The 20,638-nt window shown below is 42.1% G+C and overlaps 1 protein-coding gene across 2 annotated transcripts in view; it reads right to left on the bottom strand.

Moving 5' to 3' along the window:
- The window catches only part of slc1a7b (solute carrier family 1 member 7b), a 35,530-nt gene that overhangs the window by 10,146 nt on the left and 4,746 nt on the right, over positions 1-20,638 (bottom strand). Inside the window, exons 2-3 of one of the 2 annotated variants that reach the window (XM_055508334.1) lie at positions 15,726-18,496; positions 2,273-2,352 (exon numbers count right to left, since the gene is read on the bottom strand). In XM_055508334.1, the coding sequence (XP_055364309.1) occupies positions 2,273-2,352; positions 15,726-15,869 (224 nt within the window). In that variant the 5' untranslated portion in view covers positions 15,870-18,496. The remainder of the gene's footprint in view (positions 1-2,272; positions 2,353-15,725; positions 18,497-20,638) is intronic. The other variant, XM_029146345.3, reaches the window with a different exon arrangement.

Here is a 20,638-nt window from a genome sequence, read left to right on the forward strand (position 1 = left end):
TGAAATTCAAGAAACGCTAAAATGAAGGAAGTAAAGGATTGCTGAATTTGATTAAATATAGCTGAATGTATCAAAATAGGTAAATAGAGTCCACGCGCCGAAAGAATAGTTAAATGTTGTGGAAACATTCAAAACAGCTGACAGTATCTGCAGAGGGAGTAGTTGAATTTTAAAATTGGAAAAGTTAGAGCATTGCTGGAAGCATGTGCAGGTAATTGCTAAACTGCAATATAGTCTCGTTAACTAATTATAATTAACCAGTCAAAAGCAGGAAATGTGCTATTTACTCTAAAGATTTAGATTGGTTCTTTTATTTTCAAAGGATACAGAAGACGTGTGTGCCTAATTACTAAACTGTAAAATAGTCATATAATAAAGTCATAATAAACCAGTTGAAAGCAGAAGTGATGCTAAATGAAGCTGAAGATCTGAATGTGTGCTTTTATTTTGAAAAGTGTGTGTGGTTAGACATTACTGTTGCAACAGTCTCAAAGTTGTAAACCTAAGTCAAATGTGAACATTTTAATACAGAACCATGCATCAATCATTGCAATTGTCACTCCTTCTCACACCAGCTTCTGTTAGGTTGCCAGAAATAATCACTGCTAATACTATAATACATAAAATGTTAATACTAAAATACCTAAAATCAAAATATTTTTGTAATAACTATTATGGTTTTGCTGAAATAAGCTTATTTATCAAGAGTGAAAGTCACAAGTTCACAGAGCAGAGGGAGCCTGATTTCCCACCTTTCGTCTCCATGCCAAAGGCGCAGCTGCAGCTTTGACTGACAGGTCAAACTCCTGATGCTCAGTGTAGCAGCTCTATGCATATTACTGATTAGTTCATTAAACTGTTTGATTGTTTAGTAATTAATCAGACACTTTCTCTAAATCATTTCAAAATAAAAGCACCAATTTAATTTATCAGCTTTTTTGTTATTTTTATGCCTCGGAATGGGTAATGACTAGTAATTAATAAGACTGTTTTACAGTTTAGCAATTGTCCACGCACCTTTTCCAAATATCTTCAAAATAAAAGTTTCAGATTTTGGTTTCAACTGGTTGAAGATGACTATTTAATGAGACTACTTTATAGTTTGGTAATATTACCTGCACGTTTTGTCCATATTCATTCAAAAGAAGACCACCAATCTAAATCTTTAGCTAAATATAGCAGTATTTCTGCTTTCAACTGGTGTATTGTGATTAGTTAATGAATCTATTATACTTCACTGTTTAGCAATTACCTGCACAATTAAGCACATACTTCTTCCAAATGGATAATTATGATTAGTTAATTAGACTATATTACTGTTTAGCAATGCGCACATGCGTCAGCTTTTGATACATTCAGCTATATTTCATCAAACTCAGCAATCCTTTACATACTTCCTTCTTTTTAGCGTTGTTTGAACTGTCCTTAATTTGAAATTCAACTGCTTCAGCTTCTTTTGAAAATATTCAGCTGTGTTTAAACAACACCCAGTTATGTTCAGATACATTTATCTATACTTTATGTGTTTAAGCTAGTTTCAGATATGTTTTAAATGTTTCAGCTATTTTTAGCAATTCTTCAGCAATACATTCAGCATAGAAGCATTCACTGAGCATTTTCCTATGGAAATGCTTTTTCTAGTGTTTCGTTAACTTCCTGTTTTCCTCCTGTCCATTTGTGCTCATTCCTGCTTTAGTCACATGATTCACCTTCTCGTGTTTTGTCACTGGATTCTGTCCAATCTTGTTTTTGACTACAGATTGTCTGATCTCTGCCTGTACCTGCGCCTGTCTGACCAACAATTGCTAATTAAACTCCACAAACCAACACCTGTGTTGTGCTGTGCATTTGGGTCTGTCACCTTGCCCGTTCTGACAACAATAGCCTATCCTTGCTTTATAAAGTGTGAAAAGTGTGAAAGTAAGTGATGGCTTATACCTATACCTTTGCCCCTCATGTGTTCCAAAAAAGCTGCTTGACCAGGCTAGAAATTTGTTTGTTTTTGGTAATTATTGAAGGTTGATTAATGGAAGGTGGGAATTGGTAGAATCATAAACTATTCCTGATTGAGGTCATATAAAATGTTAAATTTTTTCCACATATACCTCACAATCCCTGTGTAATTATTATGTTGATAGCAACCTAGATCCTCCTGGCCTGTCCTAATGTGCTTCACATTTTTCATTTATCAATTTAATGACAAAAGGTGAAGAGCAGTTTCAGTTAATGGGTTGCAGCAGTGAGGGGTTGGAATAAAACATGTTGTTAGTACCTTGACACAACGAGTGGGAGAATCAGCATTTTCAGCATCCTCATCAGCAGTTCCCCTGGAAACTGAAAGTACTTCACCTCCTGTCGGGACAAAAAAGGAAGAAGTGATGGTAACAGGTTATTTGAGGAAAAGATAGATGCTGTCACAACCTGGACTTTCGTTTAACATTTCCTGTTTTATTTTCGTACTTCCTGTTTTGTTTCCTGTCTGTCTTAGTTTTGGATTTACTCATCCTATAATGTGATTTCCCAGCTGTTGTCAATTAGTAATCAGGTCATGCATTTAAACCCCAGTACTCACCCCTCACCTCATTGCCAGATTGTCAGCTCACGTTACTTGTGTCTATTCTCCAGCATTGATCCTAGTAAGTCCTTTCTGTACCAGTTCTGGATCTTGTTTTTTGACCATGCCTTTGTGTACCGACCTCTGCTTGTTTGACCAAGAGCCTGCATTAAATCCCCACAAAACTAAGTCTGTGTATGCTGTGCGTGTGGGTCCTTCACCTCGCTGTTCCTGGCCGACTGTGACAATTGCAAAAAGGAACTTGAGGTTATTTAAGGAATAATGAAAAGGAGCACAGCATTGCAAAGATGTCTAAAGCAATAGAATGGAGTCAAATTATCGATCTGTGTGCTTAAACTGATATGTGTGTACGTAACCAGATGCGTGTGTGCGTAATCAAATCTGTGTGTGGCATACTGTATATAAGGAGCCTCTTTATGATAAGATCCATCCTGTTTTTCTAACCAAGTCATATAAGTAATTTTATAATATATCATATGAGTCATTTTAATTGACCATTTTTGATTAGTCTTTTTCCTCGTCCTATTGTATGGAGTCAAATTAGGGTCACATTAGATTTGTGCGTGCGTAAACCGATCTGTGCGTGCGTAAACTGATCTGTGTGTGCATAAACTGATCTGTGCGTGCGTAACCAGATGTGTGCGTGCGTAAGCTGCCTGCATTACATAACATGTTGTTTAAATGCATTGTTAAAGTAAATGTGCTCACCTAAAGCAATCGTGTTTATTGTGGTCTAATAAACGATCACACAGAGTCACGGTAGCGTTACTACAACATAACCACCTTAACTCCAGCTGCATCATAACATAGCATGGCATTGCTAATAGCCTGTTGGCTAACATGTAACATGAACGTCTAATGGAAACACCAGTTTAACTTTTATGCAACTGAATTACCTCTGCAAATCATGAGAGTAACGTCACACTTCATAGACATAAATATGAGCCGTTGTCTGTGTCTGTTTGATCATTAAATATAATTAAAGTCATCGGTCAGTGGACTAGCTTGTTGCTGTGTACTAAAATGTCCTTGTTCATTAGCCAATCAGAGTGTGGAGGCAAATTAAGGTCATGTTATTTTACTTGTAAATTTAGCCACGATTTGTGCATAACAAAACATGAGGCTCCGTCAATCAGACAAATTGATTTAATATGTTCCAAATATACTAAAATATAAAAATTGTTTTATTACGATCTTTCCGCTACAGCTTACCATGGAACCAGCCTTTAGGAAATTAATGAAATGAAATATAAATTGTATTCTTTAGCTTCATTGAGAAAGATATAGTTTTATATTATTCATTCTACACTATTTGCAGTTTAATCTGCTTATTGAAGAAATGTCTCTATCTATGCTCTGTAACCCTATAGCTGAAATATACTTTGTTAAGTTATACTGTGAGATGGTCATGTGCATAAGATGCATTGTCAAAGTGCATATGCATCGAAGATCTAGTGGATATTGAGATACTACATGGAGACTTGAACACCTCAAGATCATGAGATTAGTCTAGGCTTCTTAAGTTTTTAACTTTTGTCGTTGGAGAGTGAATATATTTATGAGCTATTCTTTATTCAAGTGATGTTATAATTACCTTAAACTTCTAATTAGGGCTTTATGTAGTTATTACAGATGACCTTCTTAGTTCCAAAATTGTGAAGATAATGTACCTCCATCCAGGCCGCTCCAGCCACAGAGCCGGCGACTGCATCAGTCCCTGCGTCTCAGCCTGCATCAGTCCCTACCTTGACCTTAGTGCGGACATCTTGCCCAGCTCAAACTTCAGATCAGCCAGGTCACGCTCAAACCCGAGCTCAGACCGGTCACGCTCAAAATCCAGCTCAGCCACGTCATGCTCCAGCTCAGCCACGTCACGCTCAAGCTCCAGCCCCGTCCCAGCCAGGTTGCACAACACGCCAGTCAAGCCCAGCTCTAGCCCAGGCCCGGCACCCACCCGTCGAGCCCAGCGGCCGTCCAGCCAAAACAGGTCTCGACTCTTTTCCCTGCACGCAGCCCTGCCGGCTCCAGAGAGGAGGCTGCAGAGTTGATGTCTTCCCCGCTGACAGGCGCATTCATTTGATAATGCACGTACCTTGGCTGACAGTTCAGTTAAAAAACACACTGAATCTTTACAAATCGTCCCTGAATAACATCTATGAACTGCAGTTCTTCCTTGATTATCCATGATTATTATGGAAGAAGCGCAAATCATCGCCAGTCCAAATTGTGCAATTAATACTGTGTTTACAATAAAGGTAATAAATAATAACAATAGTATTTTCAATTTAAAATGCACTGCATATTTTAAACGAATGTCGAAGTGCTACAAAGAAATTAGACCAGAAAGCTGGTGGTAAATACATACATTTATTGTAGAACAAACTATTTTGCTGCATTAATGAATCTTAGACCTGCAGCTGATCAGGCCAATGCTGCCCAGTCTCCCACGGAGCTTTGTCCCAGAGCTGAGATATTTCTCACCTGCTAATAGAGTAGTAGCAACACATTAACATGTCTATGCGCCTCTACGGAGGAGGGGGAAGGATGTGAAGTTTGCCTTTGCGACTGTGAGCAAACATGAGACAAACAAAAGCTTGGTGGAACTCTGATCCAAGTCATCTGAGTACGAAACACATCACATATCATTCGATCTCCTGTTTCATTCCAGCGGCAGTCTGGAGCTCTCTGCTAAGACTGCTGCCATCCACGAATATGCTTTTGTTTTTCGTTTTTCTCTAAACGAAAAAACAGTTTTAAATCCAATTCCGTGTGTTTTTGTTAACAAATATTTTTGCCTGGTTTATTGGTTTGTAAGGCGATGCTTTTATTCAAATCTGAATCCTAACACGTCACATATCATCCGGTGTCTTGCGTTTTATTCAGAGTCAATGATTGGTCGTGTGTGCAAACTACTGTATAGGAGAGTTTGATGTCTCCACCAAATTATAAGCAGAGGTAATGAGAGAACGACTTTTTTTTGTTTTCTGTTTGTCTCTAAACAAAAAACATCTTAAATACAATTCTGTGTCTTTTTGTAAAAAAACAAACATTTTTGACTGGTTTGTAAGGTAAGGTGCTTTGATTAAAATCCGTTTGCCGCTCAAGAGTAATGAGAATGCCGGTAAAAGTGGCTGGATGAACGGATGGGAAATGAAAATGTTGAAACGTACACGGCTGATTAAGATTGATCTCAGCCACTCAGTTACAATGACACGCGCAGTCAAAACAAGTCAAACTGCAGTTCTGCAGACACAGAGTAAACACGTAGGAACAAACATGTTGCTGTAATGCGTCGCTGTTGATCTGCTGATTTCCTGTCAAAATTAGGATTGACAACTGCTGTAAAACAAATTCCTATGATTATTATGGTTATTTACGTAAAATCTACGACTACTGGAAAACATTCATTAACAAGTTGTGGAAGTTTAAAACCTAAATAAGCGGCTGTAGTCGCAGATGGACTGCGCTCTACGTCTTTACTTGCGCATTTAAATTATATTAGTTAAACCGCGACCCATAATCGTGGAATTATGTGAAGCCAATATGTTGTATAAGATGTTAGAGCGATGGGTGTGTACATATTTTTAAGAGACGCCTTCTATTTAAAGACACGAAAAAGCTGAGGAGAATGAAAACAAGAACGTGTTGCTGCTGTTGCGCTGCCTGTTTTAAACCACACAGAACAATTATGACTTTGCAGTGAACAGAAAATAACTAAGCCGTCAACAAGTTGTTGTTCTTCATTCTCCCCACATTTGACCACACAACAGATACTTTATAGGCAGACTAGTGTCCTGCCTTTTTCAGCCCGCTGCAGGCTTAAGAAGCGTTAGTCACCAACGCACCCGCTGCACTGTGGCAACGGTACTGCAGTGGCAACGGTACTGCAGTGGCAACGGTACTGCAGTGGCAACGCTAGTCACTTTGAACTGCTACCACTGTATCTGGCAGAGAACAAAGGGACGTGCAGGTGCTTAAATGCAGGGAGGTGATTGATGATGGGACACAGCTGGTGATCACATGACAGGAAAAACCAAGGTGAACTGTGTATGACAGGACAGAACCGGAAGTGTGGGGAAATAAAACAGGAAGTGTGACACATGACTAAGTGAACAAACTAAGGCAGACAAGAAACAAGATACCAAAATAAAACCGAAAACTAAGCCAACATAAGATCAAAAGGCTGGAACCATGACACATTGCTTGTACATCAGCTACAGTATTATATAAAAAAACAGTATATAAACAAAACACAAGCTCTATGCGTAAAAATGCATAAACTTAATAATAATTAAGTAATCTATTTTCTTAACCCTACTGATCAACCTTTTCCATAGATTTCAAGTAAATGTTATTTGATTTTTTTTACACATAGTATATGTTTGAGCATATTTGTATGGAGTCAAATTAGGGTCAGATTAGATATGTGCGTAAATCGATCTGTGTGCGCATAACCAGATGCATGCGTAATCAAATCTGTGCATGCGTAAACTGATCTGTGCATGCGTAACCATTGTACCTGTAGACTTAACATGCTTACACTTTTAATTTGGCAGGTTAAAATTATGCACAAATCGTGGTTAAATTTACAAGTAAAATAACGTGACCTAAATTTGCCTCCAGGCTTTGATTGGCTAATGAACAAGGTTGTTGCAGTCCTTTGACGTGGCACAGCAGATCCTGAAAGCTCCAAAAGCAATACACAGCAACAAGCTAGTCCACTGACTGATGACTTTAATTATATTTAACGATCAGACAGACATAACGGCTCATATTCATGTCTATGAAGTGTGACATGCAGGTGATGCAGTTGCGCGAATGTTAAACTAGTGTTTCTATCAAACGTTCATTCGTAGCATGTTAGCCGAAAGGCTTTTAGCAATGCCATGCTATGTTATGATGCAGCTGGAGTTAAGATCGGTATGTTTTAGTAATGCTACCATTCTGACTCTGCATGATTGTTTAACAGAACACAATAAACACGTTTGCTTTAGGTGAGCACCTTACTTTAACAATGCATTGTTTACGTATGTACAGATTTGTTTATGAACGCACAGATTTGATTACCCACGCACGCATCTGGTTACACATGCACACATCTGGTTACGTACGCACCAATCATTTAAAAAACAAATAACCTTTTGAAATCCTATTTTTCATGTAAACAAATTATAAATATGTTTTATAAGGGGCAAGAATATTTCTTTTGAGTGCACCATGGTGTGGTCTGTGGTAAGGAACCAAGCTTGAAGCCACTGCTTATCAAAACAAAAAGATTTGCATACCTAAAGTTTTTTTTTCATGCATTCCACAATTCCCACATGACACCAGTAAAAGGATAACGTGAGAAAGCGTGTATTTCAGGTGAAAAGTTGAGGTTATTGCTTTGAATGTTGAATAAGTGTGTCCATTAAACAAAATTGTATTATTATTATTATAATTATTATAATATTATAATAATATTATTATTTATAATTAATTATTTAGGCACTTCATATTTGTCAATACACTTAAATTAGATGATCAGGTCACATTTTATGACAAATTATATAATAAACCTGTCAAATTACAAACAGTTCACACTGCAAATTCACATGTCTTTAGCGCTGTGAGTGGTTTTGCCACTGAATCTTTAAAAATTAAAGCACAATACCAAACCTGCTGCTTATTCCAGACTCAGGCCTCTGGTACTCAATATTCTGCTTGCTGTTTCTAAGACTGTAGTTCCTACATGACCTAATGATTGACTCATTTTTGGTGACATCTATCACAATCAAATTTAGCAGTTAGCTCAGCACTAACAGGGAATTCAATTTAACAGGAGCAGAAAAGAGACCTAAACAACCACTTAAGCATGTCCACAGGTTGTGGATAATGGTTTGGCAACTGCTTGCAGATCTTAAGTTTTACTGTTATTTGTTTCCACGTCCACTCAGCTTAATCAGGTCTGCATCCAGAGTAGCAGTAGACAACTGTTCTTTTTCTTTCTCCAAAGCCCAGCCTTGTACTTTGAGTGGCAAAATGAACTTGTAAGCATGTCAAAAGTTTAAATAAATGCTAGAGTAAATCACTTGGACACTTGTGCCTTTTTGTGTAGTGTTCATGTTCTGCATGAATAATTGTCTTCATGTGTTGGCCCTGTAATGGACTGGTTGCCTCTAATAGCCCTTTGACAGTTAAGAATGGCTCCAGCAGGAAAGCGATGGATGTTTATGGATGAGCCTTTTAATTTGCCCATTCAAAGAAGCCTTATGAAACCAATTTGTCGGGTCTTTGTGCTATACTGTGCTATACGCCCCAACCAGTTGTATGTTATTTTAGTTTACCAGATCATTATTTACTTAAACTTTACCCCTTTTCTTTGCCCTGTAGAGAGGCACATAGGCGCATTTGCATTGGGCTTGTTTTAATGCGGTAATAAAGATAATGACCTGTCATCCTTACTTTCTCTTGCTACTGTATATTGTCAGAACATTTTCAGTCTCTGATTGTTACGGCAGCTGCTAATTGTTTAGGTGTTAGTCTTAGTGTTTTCTTTCAGTAACTACAGTATAGTGTATGTTACTCAGCCTATTATTGAAACACCTTTGACTGGAGTTTAATATTCTGTATAGCATCCTTTTTACAGCTCCCTATTCCAATATTTTACAATAAAGATTACAGAGATGCCACTGTTAGATAGGATAATGGTTCCCCAATTTTAATTTGAATTGGTGTTATTATCGCTACACTAACTGAGCAGAGCAGGCTGCAGTGCTGGTTCCATGTGAGTGCTGAGCCTGCAAGCTAAGCTTACACAGCAAACTAAGCTTTCTCTGCTTAAACAGAAAAGCTCTTTAGCTGTCATTATGCATCCGCCTTCCCCTGCAACCCCATCCCATCCCCTTGCGAATCCAATGCCAACCTTATAACCTTTCTATTTTGAAGATGTATACAGTTTTATATATATATATATATATAATATATATATATATATATATATATATATATATATATATATATATATATATATATGTGTGTGTGTGTGTGTGTGTGTGTGTGTGTGTGTGTGTGTGTGTGTGTGTGTGTGTGTGTGTGTATATATACACACACACACACTCTATTCTCACCCTCCGCGGGTGGTCTCATCCACTTTCCAAGCTCGGGTCCTCTACCAGAGGCCAGGAAGCTTGAGGGTTCTGCGCAGTATCCTTGCTGTTCCTAGGACTGCACTTTTCTGGACTGAGATTTCGGATGTTTTTCCAGGGATCTGTCGTAGCCACTCCTCCAGTTTGGGGGTCACAGCCCCTAGTGCTCCGATCACCACAGGCACCACTGTGGCCTTCACCTTCCAAGCCTTCTCCAGTTCTTCTCTGAGCCCTTGGTATTTCTCTAGTTTCTCATGCTCCTTTTTCCTGATGTTGCCATCGCTTGGTATTGCCACATCCACCACTACGGCTTTCCTCTGCTCTTTATCCACCACCACAATGTCTGGTTGGTTCGCCATTACCATTCTGTCAGTCTGGATCTGGAAGTCCCACAGGATCTTGGCTCGCTCGTTCTCTACCACCTTGGGAGGTGTTTCCCACTTTGACCTTGGGGTTTCCAGTCCATACTCCGCGCAGATGTTCCTGTATACTATGCCAGCCACTTGGTTATGGCGTTCCATGTATGCTTTGCCTGCCAGCATCTTACACCCTGCAGTTATGTGCTGGACCGTCTCTGGGGCCTCTTTGCACAGTCTACACCTTGGGTCTTGTCTGGTGTGGTAGATCTGGGCCTCTATGGCTCTGGTACTCAGGGCCTGCTCCTGTGCAGCCAGGATGAGTGCCTCTGTGCTGTCCTTCAGCCCAGCCCTTTCAAGCCATTGGTAGGATTTGTTGAGATCAGCCACTTCAGTTATGTTCCGGTGGTACATCCCGTGCAAGGGCTTGTCCTCCCATGATGGTCCCTCTTCCAGCATCTCATCCTCTGTTCTCCACTGCCTGAGACATTCACTCAGCACGTCATCTGTTGGGGCCTTATCCTTGATGTACTTATGGATCTTGGATGTTTCATCCTGGATAGTGGCTCTCACGCTCACTAGTCCTCGGCCTCCTTCCTTGCGGCTAGCGTACAGTCTCAGGGTGCTGGATTTGGGGTGGAACCCTCCATGCATGGTGAGGAGCTTTCGTGTCTTAACATCTGTGGTCTGTATCTCTTCCTTTGGCCACCTTATTATTCCCGCAGGGTATCTGATCACTGGCAGAGCGTAGCTGTTTATTGCCCGGGATTTGTTCTTGCCATTGAGCTGGCTTCTTAGGACTTGCCTTACTCGTTGGAGGTATTTGGCTGTTGCCTGTTCAAGGTTGCCGTTTGCCTGTGGTATTCCAAGGTACTTGTAATTGTCCTCAATGTCTGCTATTCTTCCTTCTGGGAGTGAGACCCCTTCTGTGTGGATTACCTTGCCTCTCTTTGTCACCATCCTCCCACATTTCTCGAGTCCGAATGACATCCCGATGTCCGAGCTGTAGATCCTGGTGGTGTGGATCAGCGAGTCGATGTCTCGCTCACTCTTGGCGTACAGCTTGATGTCATCCATGTAGAGGAGGTGACTTATGGTGGCCCCGTTCCGGAGTCGGTATCCATAGCCAGTCTTGTTTATTATTTGGCTGAGGGGGTTCAGACCTATGCAGAACAGCAGTGGGGACAGTGCATCTCCTTGGTATATGCCACATTTGATGGATACTTGGGCAAGTGGCTTCCCATTGGCTTCAAGGGTGGTTCTCCACAACCTCATCGAGTTTGCAATCAAGGCCCTTAGAGTTCTGTTGATGTTGTACAGCTCCAAGCATTCAGTGATCCATGTGTGTGGCATTGAGTCATAGGCTTTCTTGTAGTCGATCCAGGCTGTGCACAGGTTGGTGTGTCGCATTCTGCAGTCTTGGGCGACTGTTCTGTCTACCAGGAGTTGGTGTTTGGGTCCTCTGGTATCCTTACCAATGCCCTTCTGTGCTTCGCTCATGTATTGACTCATGTGCCCACTTATCTTAGCTGCGATGATGCCTGACATGAGCTTCCATGTTGTGGAGAGACAGGTTATTGGCCGGTAGTTGGATGGGACTGTGCCCTTTGAGGGATCCTTCATTATCAGGATCGTTCGCCCTTCGGTTAGCCATTCAGGGTGAGTCCCATCCCTTAGCAGCTGGTTCATTTGTGCTGCCAGGCGCTCATGGATTGCAGTGAGCTTCTTTAGCCAGTAGGCGTGGATCATGTCAGGGCCAGGTGCTGTCCAGTTTTTCATACCTGAGACTCTATGTTGGATGTCTGCCACTGTGATAGTCACTGGATTCTGTTCAGGGAGGTTGCTGTGGTCTTCCCTCAGATCCACCAGCCACTGTGCATCACTGTTGTGTGATGCCTCCCTTTCCCATATACCCTTCCAGTACTGTTCAGTTTCCAGCCTTGGTGGGTCTGTTCTGTTGTTATTACCCTGCCATTGAGAGTACACTTTCGCAGGTTGTGTTGCGAACAGCCGGTTTATTCGTCTGGCTTCGTTATCTCTGGTGTATCTCTTTAGGCGGCTGGCCAAGGCTTGTAGCCTTTGCTTGGCAGTTTCGAGTGCTTCAGGTATGGGCATCTGACTGTACCTCTTGGGCATCGGTCTTTTCTTTTCTTTTCCTTGATTTTTGCCTCAGGTTGGAGGCAAGGCCCAGATATATATATACCCAGTCTCGGGTATATATATATATATATATATATATATATATATATATATATATATATATATATATATATATATATATATATATATATATATATATATATATATATATATATATATATATATATATATATATATATATATATATGTAAAACCAGACATACCAACCTGTGCTGGATTGACTGATTCAATGCCTTACACATGGATCATGTAATTCTTGGAACTATACAAGATCAACAGGACTCTAACAACCTTCATCCAGAACTCAAAAAAAAGTGGAAAACTACCCTAGAGGCAAGTCTCAAGCCGATTGTGTGTGTGAAGCCAATGGGAAGCCACTTGCCCAAGTATCCATCAAATGTGGCAAATACCAAGGAGATGCACTGTCCCCACTGCTGTTCTGCATAGGTCTGAACCCCCTCAGCCAAATAATAAACAAGACTGGCTATGGATACCGACTCCGGAACGGGGCCACCATAAGTCACCTCCTCTACATGGATGACATCAAGCTGTACGCCAAGAGTGAGCGAGACATCGACTCACTGATCCACACCACCAGGATCTACAGCTCGGACATTGGGATGTCATTCGGACTCGAGAAATGTGGGAGGATGGTGACAAAGAGAGGCAAGGTTATCCACACAGAAGGGATCTCACTCCCAGAAGGAACAATAGGAGACATTGAGGACAGTTACAAGTACCTTGGAATACCACAGGCGAACGGCAACCTTGAACAAGCAACAAGGAATGCGGCAACAGCCAAATACCTCCAACGAGTAAGGTAAGTTCTAAGAAGCCAGCTCATTGGCAAGAACAAATCCCAGGCAATAAACAGCTACGCCCTGCCAGTGATCAGATACCCTGCGGGAATAATAAGGTGGCCAAAGGAAGAGATACAGACCACAGATGTTAAGACACAAAAGCTCCTCACCATGCATGGAGGGTTCCACCCCAAATCCAGCACCCTGAGACTGTACGCTAGCCGCAAAGAAGGAAGACGAGGACTAGTGAGCGTGAGAGCCACTATCCAGGATGAAACATCCAAGATCCATAAGTACATCAAGGATAAGGCTCCGACAGATGACGTGCTGAGTGACTGTCTCAGGCAGTGGAGAACAGAGGATGAGATGCTGGAAGAGGGACCATCATGGGAGGACAAGCTCTTACACGGGATGTACCACCGGAACATAACTGAAGTGGCTGATCTCAACAAATCCTACCAATGGCTTGAAAGGGCTGGGCTGAAGGACAGCACAGAGGCACTCATCCTGGCTGCACAGGAGCAGGCCCTGAGCACCAGAGCCATAGAGGCCCAGATCTACCACACCAGACAAGACCCAAGGTGTAGACTGTGCAAAGAGGCCCCTGAGACGGTCCAGCACATAACTGCGGGGTGTAAGATGCTGGCAGGGAAAGCATACATGGAACGCCATAACCAAGTGGCTGGCATAGTATACAGGAACATCTGCGCAGAGTATGGACTGGAAACCCCAAGGTCAAAGTGGGAAACACCTCCCAAGGTGGTAGAGAACGAGCGAGCCAAGATCCTGTGAGACTTCCAGATACAGACTGACAGAATGGTAATGGCGAACCAACCAGACATTGTGGTGGTGGACAAAGAGCAGAGGAAAGCCGTAGTGATGGATGTGGCAATACCAAGCGATGGCAACATCAGGAAAAAGAAACATGAGAAACTAGAGAAATACCAAGGGCTCAGACAAGAACTGGAGAAGGCTTGGAAGGTGAAGGCCACAGTGGTGCCTGTGGTGATTGGAGCACTGGGGGCAGTGACCCCCAAATTGGAGGAGTGGCTACAACAGATCCCTGGAATAACATCCGACATCTCAGTCCAGAAAAGTGCAGTCCTAGGAACAGCAAGGATACTGCGCAGAGCCCTCAAGCTTCCTGGCCTCTGGTAGAGGACCCGAGCTTGGAAAGTGGATGAGACCACCCGCGGAGGGTGAGAAGGAAGTATATATAGATTTTTTTTTTGATAGAAAATCAACAGTATATATACACAAATATATAATATATGCACACACACACACACACACACACACACACACACACACACACACACACACACACACACACACACACATATATATATATATATATATATATATATATATATATATATATATATATATATATAATTTATATATATATATTATATTTGTGTATACTGTTGATTTTCTATCATAATGCCCTTTTATGCAAAAATAATAAATGTCCATGTGAACTGGAATTTGTATAACAGTACTTTATGTTATATCTTCTCATGCAATCATGCTTTGACATTTGCTGCTGATATTGTGATTCTGCTGACCCTTCTAATACTATAATCCAGACTATAATATCATGCCAACATTTCAATTAGTGTATTTTTGTGTGGAAAGGGTTTAACATGTTTATATTGTTTTGACTAGCATATGGTTTCATTACAGATGTTTTCCATGCAGTAAACTTTTATGTGTTTAAGTGGGTGTCACTAATGCCAGAAACCCACTAAAACGCACATTTTTCCACTACCCCTCTGAACTCTTAACCTTTGTTCTCAGAGGGATATTAGAAAGAAAGCCTTTATTGTTCATTATCACATACAATGTAAATGTAACAACAAATTTTGTCTACTTCATTTAACCCTATTTAAAGGGCTACTGTAAAGTGTCTTACTCAAGGACACACTTTATGCTGTGATGGGGGTTTGAACCTGTGACTTTCCACTCCCCAAACCAAACATAAAGGTTTTTGCCTTCTGTGTACCTTGTGTCACACTGACAGGCACTAATATTTCATGTACAATTAGAGAAAAGCATTTGTCTGATTGAATTTTAATCCCCTATTGTGAGAGTGAAGGAACCAAAGGCTATATTTAGACCTATTTGAGAATATTACACAGCTTTAGTGAAAGGAGTGATGGGAAAAGACTGCTTCAAAGACTGCATTTTGCTTATGAAGCCCCTCAGAAAGCTGTAAAGTGCTCAAGCTGCAACATGTTTTAAGTTGATGAAAAATTCTTTTAACCTGGATTTATTTGTGTTTTGGATACTTTTGCAGTGCAAATATATACAATAACAATTTTGCTTGCTACGTTTGCTTATAAATCTAAAAAAAATCACCCCATGACACATCATATGACATCCATTTGTTCTTAAGATTACAATTAAAAGTGGTAAACATTTAGCTAACATATATGCAATATGTTTGACTTCTACTGTGTTTTTAAATTATATTTATCTAAATACAATAGTATAATGTAAAGTACATTTTTTCTTACATTTTTTTAGTCCTTGAAACATTGAAATTCAAAGACAACTTTGACCTTTAAATACTAACATTTAAGTGTTTCTTAACTGACTGAATAATACAGTAGTAACTCGGAACATAGCACAAGATGCAGACTCCCAAACCCCCACTTCTGACTGCATGACGCCACAGTGTGTCAGGGGGAGGAGATAGACTGACCTGCTCTGAGAGGCGACGTGTCCTCAGGAAGAATCCCAAAAGACATCCGATGACCACAGCCAGCACCGACATGATGAGGAGTCCATTCTGTTTGCATACATTCTTCACCCTCACCCACACTGCATCCAAAGCCACGGCCATCATGAGACACCTGTCCAGTGTCCTATGTTTTATGTCCTACCAGCAACCCATAAATGTAGGGCCCAAAGTTATAAAATCCAGTTGGAAAGAAAAAAACAGAAGCAAAAGAAATGAATTGAAAAACAAAACAAGGAAAAAAAGGACTCATTCAGCACTGAATGAGTTGTAAAATATCCAACGCTATGTGATGCTGTAAAGCACCTTCAAGCTCATGAGCCCTCCCGTCCTCTCACTGTGGCAATCTGCACTAAGCTAAGAAGATCCTATCACTTTCTAGGCATCCCCTCCCACTGTGCTCCACCCATCAGCTGCCTTGTGTACTGACCCACAGGCAGGAGGATAAAACAGCTGGCAACTATATTCCTGTGGGTTCAAAACACCAATCCAGTTAAAGAGCTATTGTACTAAAATAGGTCTGAGACTGGAACAATGATCCATGTACAAAGGCTAGTGGTGCAGCACACTCACAGAGCTGAACCTGCTATAAACAGAAGCAGCTTCGCTTGAAAATCCAAGAACCAGCCTTTCATAAGTTCAGTAATGTTATGGTTTTGGAGGTCAGTGCAGCTGAGGAGTGCACAGTAAGTATGAACTAAACCTTCAGTCCTTCAGGGAAACGTGAAACTTAAGTGTTTCATTGCTTACAGCTGAGCCAAATAAAGAAATTCTCCTTTACTCTGACTCATGCACAACAAGCAGAAAACGTATTATTTGCAAATTTAAAATCTATCCAACAAGCGATCACTCAACTGATCATTAATTAATTTTATGAAATATGTCTAAATTACCCAAAATAAAACCTAAGAATTACAAAACTGGATTAGCTGATGTGGTGGTGTCAAGTTACTGTGACATTATGTGAACAACAACAACAGCACCTTTTATCATATAACATAAAACACAGCAAAGTCACTCTGCAGACTTCCCCGTCTCACCTTTTGCACCCACTATACAGTGCAGTAGATCAGATCTGCTGTGATTTTTGTTACCTTGAAACGGCTGTTAAATCTAAGATGGGAAATTAATGTATAGTATGGAATGAGGTAAAAACTCAGGCCATACTTTGCTGCAGTTCATTTAATACATGTACTGTAACTAATAAGGATTTCAATGTTTGAAACATGACATGATGCACAGTGTATGAATCAGTACCACCGTAACTTTTAATTACACTCTAAAACTAGACCAAACGCAGAAATGAATTAAATTAGCCATGTAATTCAGTTTTACACAGAGGTGATTTCTATCAAGTCAAATTAAGGTCACATTAGATCTGTGCGTGCGTAAAATGATCGGCTAATGAACAAGGAAGTTGTTTCAGTCCTTTGACGTGGCACAGCAGATCCTGAATAAGAATAAGAAATAAGAAAACCTTTAATAGTCCCGCAGTGGGGAAATTACGTCTCACAACAGCAGTACAGATGAGCGAGAATACAGGTACAGAACAGTTTGTGTTGGCACAGTACAAAGCAGTACAGTACAGTTAGAGTGAGTATGAGGTCATTGCAGGGTTATTGCACAGTAATGAATGAAAGCTCCACAAGCAGCAACAAGCTAGTCTACTGACTGATGACTTTAATTATATTTAATGAAAAGACAGACATGACGGCTCATATTCATGTGTGACGTTACTCTCGTTATTTGCGGAGGTGATGTAGTTGTGCGAACGTTAAACTGGTGTTTCTTTCCATCCATCCATCCATCTTCTAATCCGTTCAATCCGTACATGGGGTCAGGGGGGGGTGGGGATGCTGGAGCCTATCCCAGCTGGCTATGGGCGAAAGGCGGGGTACACCCTGTAGCATGTTAGTCGACAGGCTATTAGCAATGCCATGCTATGTTATGATGCAGCTGGAATTAAGGTGGGTGTGTTCTAGTAACGCTACTGTTGTAACCCTGTGTGATCGTTTATCAGACCACAATAAACACTTTTTTTAACAATGCTTTTAAACAGCCTGATATGTAATGCAGTAGTTAGACAGGCTTGGATTTCAGTGCAGGATCTTGTGAATGGTTCTTTGACAATACACACAAGCCCTCAAACATAAAGCACTACAACATAGTCTAACACACCTGGTGCTCAAAATGTTTTGCGATTTTTAAAAAACTGGCAAGTCTGTCATTCTCCCCCTCTATAAACCTTGTAACATGAACTCCAAAAACACAATTTATATATTGTCACAGTTTTATTCATTTATGTACCTCACAGCATAAATAAAAGACATTTTTTTCAATCCTAGCGTGCTGTCTTGGGTCTGGGCTGGGCCAGAGACCCCACATCACAGGCTATATTATAGTTTTTATTGGTCGATTTGACCAGTTTTTTTTTACAAAACTAGTTTCCATCACTATCCAAACAGAGCATCAGACACATCTCGCAAAGCATGTGTAAACCTGTTCTCATTGGATTGACACATTTTCTCCTCCCTTTTGCATAACAGTGAACACTGATATTCAAATGGTCTAAACTTCATTGTTTTACCTTTGGTGACCAAAGAGAAACCTTCTGTTCATAACTATTAGAAACTAGTGAGACTCACCTGTTTGACACTCCTCCACAAAAATCTTCAATTAGGCCTTAAAAAGGTGCCAGGTCTGTGTTGTTCTTTACCAGTATGGATGAAGAAGGTCTAAGGCAGAGACAGAGTCTCAATAGTGGCTGTGTCTCATCCTCCAATACAGTAGCTTTGACTGTATTTTATTGACATTTTTTCTATTACTATTTTTAGTATTTTCTGTAATATTTACAATATTTCAATTTTCTTCCAGTTTGAAAAATGAATGTCACGCTGAGATCAGGTACGGTTTGTATTTTGCTGTCTATTGTGTTATGACTGATTGGACGTGTTCATATACTTTACTTGGTTGCAAGTTGTATTGTGTCATGATCTGGCTTTGTGTTTCTAGTTGTTTCCTGTTTTATTTTGGTAGTCTCCTGGTTTCTGTTCCTGTTTTAGCTTTACTTCCGGTTTCTTGTCTTGTCACAGCTGTCCCTGCTCATTACCCACACCTGCACTCTGTTAGTCATCAAGTCACTGTGTATTTAACCACCACCTGTGTCCTTAGTCCGCTGCCAGATTGTCGTATTCGAGTTCCCTGAGTGTTCGTGTTTCATGAGTTGAGAATGAGTTGAGCGTCCCTAGTTTCCTGTGTTCCCTGAGTGTTCGTGTTCTCGTGTCTTATTCCTGTTTGCATCGTGTATCCTGCCCGACACTGGATTATCTACTGACCGTGAGTTTTTGCCTGTTCCCTGCCTGTACTTTTGCCGAGCCTTTTTGTGTTTGACCTGGACCGTCTGACCCTGCCTTGAGCAATAAACCTTTTGTTGATTATAACCTCGCCTCCGTGCTGTGCATGTGGGTCCGCCGCCTGCCCGAGTTCCTGACAGAACAATCTGGCCACACTTGGACCCAGCCAGCACTTAGCCTCCGGTCAGGTCAGTGACTGTTTTTCCCTTGTTTTTTTTACGGCAAATATAACTCCCCCGCGGAAGTATGGTTTCGGTTTCATCCTCTCCGCCTCGTCGGATCGTCGTGCCTGCACCAACCTGCCCAGCTCCATGGTTATTTCCCTGGGAGGATTTCCTGCTCTCACGCGGTCCTCAGCCTCCAGTTCAGCCGCGCGCTGCTCAGTCTCCCGTTCAGCCGCGCGCTGCTCAGTCTCCCGTTCAGCCGCGCGCTGCTCAGTCTCCAAGTCAGCCGCGCGCTGCTCAGTTTCCAGTTCAGCCGCGCGCTGCTCAGTCTCCAGATCAGCCGCGCGCTGCTCAGTCTCCAGTTCAGCCGCGCGCTGTTCAATCTCCAGCTCAATCGTGCTTTGCCCAGTCTCCAGCTCAATCGTGTTTTGCCCAGTCTCCTGCTCAATCGTGTTTTCCCCAGTCTCCAGCCCAAGCTCCAGACGCCGCGGCCCCGTTTCACCATGCGGATCCCGGTACAGAGGTCCGGTCCACACCGCGCCCAGCGCCTCAAACGACGGACAGTCGCAGCTGCTCCGGACGGCGACGGCGGCGGCGCGGGTCCAGGATCCCGGGTCCCGCGGTCTCGGTCATGGGGACCGAGCAGCCTTCTTCCCCGACAGAGGAGCCCCTTAATTCTCTGACTGACTGTGTCCCTCTGATAACAGGCATCCCAGACAGCGTCGCCCGACGGGTCCACCTCCTCTGCTCTCCTCCAGTTGCCTTTCTCTTCGCCCACCTCATGAACACCGCCAATTCGGCTACAGACCAGGGCGCGAGAGAACAACTGTTCGAGGAAGCAGCCACTCTCGTCCGGAGGGAGCCTGTTCTGCGTGAGGCCCTGCAACTCCCGGGCCTGCAGCCAGCGGTCGCTTCATGCCCCACCTCTCAGTCAGGTCAGCCATGTGTTACTCATGCCCCGGTGCAGCCCTGTCGTCTCCAGGCCCCAGCCCAGTCGAACCTAGTCCAGACCCCAGATCAGCCGTGTGTTGCCCAGACCCCAGATCAGCCGTGTGTTGCCCAGACCCCAGATCAGCCGTGTGTTGCCCAGACCCCAGATCAGCCGTGTGTTGCCCAGACCCCAGATCAGTCGTGTGTTGCCCAGACCCCAGATCAGTCGTGTGTTGCCCTGACCCCAGTTCCGTCCTTGTCCCCGTCAGAGGGCGCCGTCCGTCTGACGATTGTTAACCCCACCCAATCAGGCCCGACGTCTTCCCCGTCGAGCTCGGCAGCTGTAAGCTGTCATGCCAGCTCCGGAGTTGACGCCGTTCCAGTCCCTGTCGGCCATGTTGCGGCCGTTCCAGCTCCTGTCGGCCATGTT

Source organism: Betta splendens, chromosome 4 (genome assembly GCF_900634795.4).
Source record: "Betta splendens chromosome 4, fBetSpl5.4, whole genome shotgun sequence".
Taxonomy (NCBI): domain Eukaryota; kingdom Metazoa; phylum Chordata; class Actinopteri; order Anabantiformes; family Osphronemidae; genus Betta; species Betta splendens.